Source organism: Ammospiza caudacuta, chromosome 2 (assembly GCF_027887145.1).
Source record: "Ammospiza caudacuta isolate bAmmCau1 chromosome 2, bAmmCau1.pri, whole genome shotgun sequence".
Classification (NCBI taxonomy): Eukaryota; Metazoa; Chordata; class Aves; order Passeriformes; family Passerellidae; genus Ammospiza; species Ammospiza caudacuta.
In genome coordinates, this window is record NC_080594.1 from 44,832,928 (window position 1) to 44,839,550 (window position 6,623).

Consider the following 6,623-nt stretch of genomic DNA (forward strand, 5'->3'; position numbering starts at 1 on the left):
CCACCTTCCTCATGCAAATTTAACAAATTACTTATATTTTTATGGAAATCTTACAGTTTTATAAAATTATGTCCCCCAGGGAGTCAACTTTCATTTGTTTGGTGACTAAATGAGAGTTAGGGTATAAATAAACTTACAGATATATCGCAGTGGCTCAAGAAAAATTATTATTCATAATCATAGCATAGGAAACTGGGTACTGTAGCTGACCAAAGAAGCTCCCAGTTAAATTACTGAGTGTACACAGTGAACACAAGAGTGCCTAACAACTAAACCCAAGAAATCCCACAAGCCTGCACCAAAAATGAACACATGTGGGGGAAAAAGTCTACTTAATATGAAATAAATAGGAATATGTGTGATGTGAAAAGTGAAGCATTCTCTTCTACCTGCTTGCAGGATACACAGTGAACTAAAAGCTGGGGGGCTTGATAACAATGTTGTTGTCCTTTTACTCGAGAGCCAAGGGATTACATTCAGTCACCCAGAATATGAGAGATTCAGATATGATTTTTTTTCCAGTGCCCAGTATGAATTAGATCCATCAAACATAAATCACATTATGATCTGTGCATTTGTTCCATACACTAGGCTATAAAAGGAAATGAACCCCCCTCCATACCAACTCTTCTACCTTTTTGATTTCAACGAGACTATTGCAACATATTTTCAGAAGACAAAGCATCTCATCAAAGAGGCTGACAATCGGAAACACAGCTGCCACATTGTACAGTACTCCCTGAAGAGATTATGTCTAATGAAGAGTCTGGAAAATAATTTTACAGGTCATTTCAAGCAAGACAGTTGAGACTAGAGATAAAAATTACATTATGTCAATGGCAGAAACCATTACATTGCAGACAGGAAAGAAATCATTAAACATGTTATTTAACAAAGAATAGGTTTTTAAGAATGTACTAGGTTTGGTAATTTCAAGAAACAGCTGGAAAACCACAAAAGTTGAGGAACAGTCTATGTCTCAAGGCAGTTATGGACATCAGAACCCTTTTCCCCTGTTTTCATCTGATAACTTGTGTGCCTCATTTACTTTACAACTGACATTTTAATACACAATTATTCCTCCTCACATCTATAAGAAAACATCTATTTTTCACAATGCAAAATATTGTGAAGTATAAATAAGCATTCTAACCAGATGTCTGACTGAATTAGTGCCTTCTCACTAGCTTAGTACACTGACAATCTGTCCTTCACTAACATTTTTCCAGCAGGGAAGTTTACATACAAGTGCTATCACTTCCAAATCCTACTGCACATCAGTGCTCAGACGTGGGGTTAGACATTGAAATGCAGCTTCCATCCTGTTTTAAACCTCAAAACTGGGCTTTTTGCCAATGAAATACTTGCACAGGAGGGACAAATCCCAACATATACACATTTTTGCATTGCAATAGTCAATCTTCTGACACGTATATTGCAGTGTATTTCTTGATACATAAGAGGCAGGACTCAATGACCACATGGAATAGCACTACTAGAAAGAAAATGTTTACTTGCATATAATTTCTAACACATCTTAGAAGTCTAAGTCTTAAAAAGTAAGACTTTGGAGTAAGTAAGTAAGTAATCTTTTGGAAATAATTTATTTACACATTCTACAGATTGCCTAAATTTTAGATTTCCCGCTTGAGGTTCTGAATTCAAAAGAACAGCAGAATTTTTCAGCACAAAATTCCATTCAAATTTTGGTTTGCATCATGCCACATATAAAGGTAAAAGCCTTCCATCCATTGCCAAAAGACTGTGTGACCCTACTTGGCACAGCTGATAAACTCAAGGTACCTTCTTGAAATCTTTTTTGCAGTAAAGATACCTTGGATACAGTAAAGCTGTTCTCCAGAAAGAGGAGCTAAAATACAGGAAATACATCTCTGTAAATGGTTTGGGTTATTATTATCATCCAGAAGCTACAGCACTTAACAGCAGTCACAAAACAACACATTAAAAGCATGTGCTACAAAGAATGTCCTCAGTAACATCAGCATTAGCACCAAATCACCATTTGAGAAAAACTATTCCTTAGTATCAAGCTACTTTTCAAGCAATAGTCACGTGCCATATTATGCCAGTAAGTGTGTTACCCTCTCAGTAATGTTTAAAAGGAGGTAAAACTCAGCTTTTTTGGACATCAGCTGTACCGTGCATTACTGATCTCCATTAATCACCATAACAGCATCAGGAAATACCAGTAATTTGAGGAGTAAAAAAAACATAAGTAGAGATAAGTATTCTTACTGCATGTAGATGATAAGGAGTATAAAGATCATATGCTACACATGGCCCAGCTTATTATTTATTAAATTCTTGGCCATATGAAGGCCTCTAGCAAAACCAATGACTTATGGTTGAAAAGGCATATCTACAAAATGTACCTAAAATGTGATATAGCTGGAAGTTAGGCAGAAAAATTCAAAAACTGCTTGGTAATCACTGTAGCCTAGAGGAGCCTGTTCACTCACTGCATTCATCCATGCCAGCCAAGGAAGCCCTGGCAGTGGCTACATGTAGGCATTGCCTATGGATCTCTGGGAAGTGATTCTTTTCCATAACCAGAGAAACCCCAAAGAACAACTTCTCTTCATGCCTAATGTGGATGTGAAAACCAAGCTCTTGATAACTTCCTGTAGTTAGTGCTACCCTGGTTCTACAAAGCAACTAGATTAGGATGCAGGCTGTCCCTATGGCCACTGTGAGGTGATGAGAGGCAGTCTCCACACTGAGAGAGTGATGGACCAGGAGCTGCAGGCACAGGCACTTCTTTCACTTCATTCTTGAAGGGAAATTATCAGCACCCCACAGACTTGCAGACTTTGTTCGAAGAGATGATTTGAAACACTTAACGCAAGCTCTATCCTCTCACATCTGCACAACCACTCTGAGTGAGTAGATGGCAAAAGAACTTCAAACTGCCATATTAGTTCAAAGCTTTAGTCCACTAGTGAGAACCAATCTGAACTAAACATCAGAAAGCTTTTTTTTCTGAAAGGATTCATTAGATATTTGCATTAGATACGTGCATTCATACATGTAGGGTTTAAGTCCAATGTGCAGTAATATATGCTGTTACACATAGTTCCATGAGCATACTGAATTAGTGATCCACAAAGACACTCAAGAATAGCAATACAGCAGTAAATTTTGAAAACTCTGGTTGTTCTTAGCTGAGTTGATAAATATTCAAGCACTCTAAGTGTTCCCAGTTTCACTGTTGTTATTCCTTTCCTATATCCAGGTAGCTGTCAAGTGGCTGGTAGGTGGCTCACAGATAAAACAGCAAATATTAGGAGAGCCTGATAACTGTAATTTACCATTTAAGCAATAAAATATAATTTGTAAAAAAGAAAGTACACATCTTCTGGCAATCATCTGAGATTTTAGGACTCATCTTGCATTGCTTAATACCCATTTTCCCCCTGTTGGGTAGGTTCTCCTCAGAAGCATTAACAAGTGGTAATTACAGTAGTCATGCTGACAGCACATAACCAAAGGGACACTGCCAACACTGAACGCCAATAGACGTGGATGTTAAGTTGTAGTTCCTGGAACCTTTGTAATTTATGTTTACATAATTCAGCTTTTATTGCATATGTTCTTACACTCTGCTTTAAATGATAACTACCTGCCAAAACTCACATAATGAAATTACACAAGGCTACGCGGCCTTAAAGATAATGATAGGAGGATAGGATTTTTTGTAATTATTTTGCAATAACGAAAGGAGGATGGTTTTATGCACACACCTTCAATGTGCGCTCTCTCGGTGGGAGCAACCGATCACAGGAATTAACATTAATTACATTAAACCCATCAGACACCATCAGTTCTATGTACACCCGACGTCTCCTGCCCTGCTCTCCACAGCTGAGCCCAAGCCACCCTTCGCCTCCCTGCCAGCGGGAAGGCACCACGCCGTGCTCAGAGGAGACCTGCCAGCGCGGGCACGGCGGTGCCAACGCTGCTCCTCCGCCTGGGCAAGCACAGCTGCTGCCCCGGGGAGGCGCGGGAAGCTGTCAGGTCCCCACACGGCTGCCCACCAGCGCCGACCCCCGCCCGCCGCCCCTGTCCCGCGCAGAGACGGAGCCACCCCGGCGCGGCCGGCGGGACTCACACGGGGTAGAAGGCGTAGGGCGGCAGGGCGCTCTCCTCGCACAGCTCCGCGTCCAGCAGCAGGTAGTCCTGGCTGTCGTTCCGCCGTGCCCCGGGCGCCGGGGAGCTGCCCTTGCGCGGGGCGTAGGGCTGCGCCTGGCTCATGCTGTCCCGCGGCCGAGCTGCGCGGCGGCTCCCTCGGGGCGCGCCGGCAGCGCCGCGGAGGCACCGGCGCTCGGGGCCGCGCTGGGCTCTCGCCGGCAGCGCCGCGGCCCCGCTCGCTCCGCGCCCCGGCAGCGAGGGGCTCCCGGCAGCCGGAGCCGGCAGCGAGGGGCTCCCGGCAGCCGGAGCCGCCGCCCGCCGCGCCGCGGGCGAGGCGCAGCTCGGAGCGGGGGCAGCAAAGTTTGCGGCGCGTCAGGCGGCGCGGCTGTCCCCGGCCGGAGGGAAGGGGCGGGAGGTGGGAGGGCGGCGGGCTCCGCTCGCCTCCCCTGGGGTTCCGATGCCCCCTGCGCGCCTCCCCCGCCGGCGCCGCCGCTCGCTGCGGCCCGCGGCACCGGCCCGGCCGCGCTGGGGGGCCCGCAGCACTGCCCTGGACAGGGGCCATGTCCCCCCGCCGGGACCGAGCCAGCCGCCCGCCGCTTGTGCCGGGCACGGCCCGCGGTGGTCGGCAATGAACCCCGCCGAACGCTCCCTTGGGAGCTCGACAGGACCGGCGGCGCGGCTGGCGGTGGCTCCCCGCGGCTGGGGAACAGAACTCCTGCTTGGATTTACAGTGGCTTGGTAGGACAGCCTGCGCTGCACTTGTCTCCTCGTGTAAGTGTCCGAGGAAGAGCATTAGTGAAAATGAATGCTAGTCAAGTACACCCAGAAAATCTGCAACTTTACGTCTTCCCCAAAAACTGGAAAACTTCATTGAAAATTCTACGTCCTTTTCAGGCTCTTTACCTCTCTTTCATCTCTGAAATATCCTCTTACAAACGCTGTTCACCTGTTTCAGAGAGGAGCTAGTTTTTAATCACCTCTAATAACATCAGTTAAGAGCAGGGGCACAATATCAAATATAATAGTAAAAAAAGCCCCCAAACAACACAATATTTTTGCAGTAATAGCACTTAAGCGAAACTCAGTCCACTTGTATTTCTCAGTTCTGCTTCACTGGTAGCACTTTGTTTGATGATAGTTTGCAAATAAGTAATTACAAACTTTTCTAGGAAAAATGCATGGCACTGAAGAATTAACATCTGACCTTTAGGTATCTTCCACGTTAAACATAGTACTTACTGCTTCGTAAGGGGATATTTAGAATTAAATGTTGCAAATGTATAGCTAAAACATTAGTGCATCTAAATAAAATCACTCCTTCATTCCTGGCCATGTTCTCATGTTGAATTGTGTTTGTGATGGAGTAGCACACAGCCCTGTACTCTCTAGGCATGCACACCTTCCCCTGATTTAGTGACGTGCTGAGAAAACAACTGGGCAAGCCCCGGGAGAGTCGTTGGCAGAGCAGGCTGGCGCTGCCCCTGCGCTCCAGCAGCCCCAGCCAGCCCGTGCCTTCAGTGCCTGCCTGGGCCGCTGGGACTCGGCTCGCCCACTGAAACTGCCAGAGCAGGGGCTGTGTAAAGGAACCTGCTGCTCATTTACGTGGTCTTTAGAGGAGGTGCAGAAATACCTGCAGTCAAATTTCTAAAATTTCTTTTGTCCTAGCTATGGCTCTCAAAATTACACTCTAATGAGTTTCGGAAATCTTCCCTTCTTTGCAAATCATTTTTTTCTGTTAAAGGATATCTTATTTTAAATAGGAAGTTTAGTACCGATGATACCATGTGTATTTTGTAATTCTCATGCTGCTACTTCTTTCATATTACTATAAAAACAGACAACACAAAATTATGTGCAGGCTTTGCATTTGAGAAATATGTTGTTGATAATATCTCACATTTTTAGTGAAAGAAAATTGCTTTCTAGAATACTTTGTGATGGAATCTTGATGTGTTCCACTGCTCTTTTGTGTAACCATTTAATTTCATTTGTTCCACTTTTTTATGAAGAGACAGTACTTCTCCACTTAGTGCTTTTCGTATATTTCCCAAATCTTTGCAGTTACTTTTTATTTCAAGTAGTCTATTTGATATTAGGCTGTTGTTTCAAATGTTTTCTTTTAGGTACCTTTGTTTTTTCCCTTTTCTTCCCTCTGTTCTTTTTTCTTCTCCCCTCTGGTATATTTTCTTCTTTCTCAAACTGAGTACCATCCTACTTTGTTGACAGGCATTCATATCCCTTGATTATTTTTTTCAGTCTGCACTAGAGCCAAAAGAGCCACTTTCTCTCTTTCACTCTGCTGCTTCTTCAGTCTTGTGCCTACTGATTGAATGTCCCTAGATTATTTCCCATCTTCCACATGATACCTGTTCCTCTCTCTCAGCTTCCAGGTGACATTTCTCATTTTCTCAGTTGGTGCTCTTCCTAGATGCCAAGCTTTCCTTGGTCTTCATTCTTATTTCAGCCTCATAAGT

The 6,623-nt window shown here is 44.5% G+C and overlaps 1 protein-coding gene across 1 annotated transcript in view; it reads right to left on the reverse strand.

The window, feature by feature from the left end:
* The window catches only part of TRPC6 (transient receptor potential cation channel subfamily C member 6), a 78,707-nt gene extending 74,435 nt beyond the window's left edge, over window positions 1-4,272 (reverse strand). Inside the window, exon 1 of the mRNA XM_058825127.1 lies at window positions 4,130-4,272. Within this exon, the coding sequence (XP_058681110.1) occupies window positions 4,130-4,272 (143 nt within the window). The remainder of the gene's footprint in view (window positions 1-4,129) is intronic.
* Between the last annotated feature and the right edge of the window lie 2,351 nt (window positions 4,273-6,623).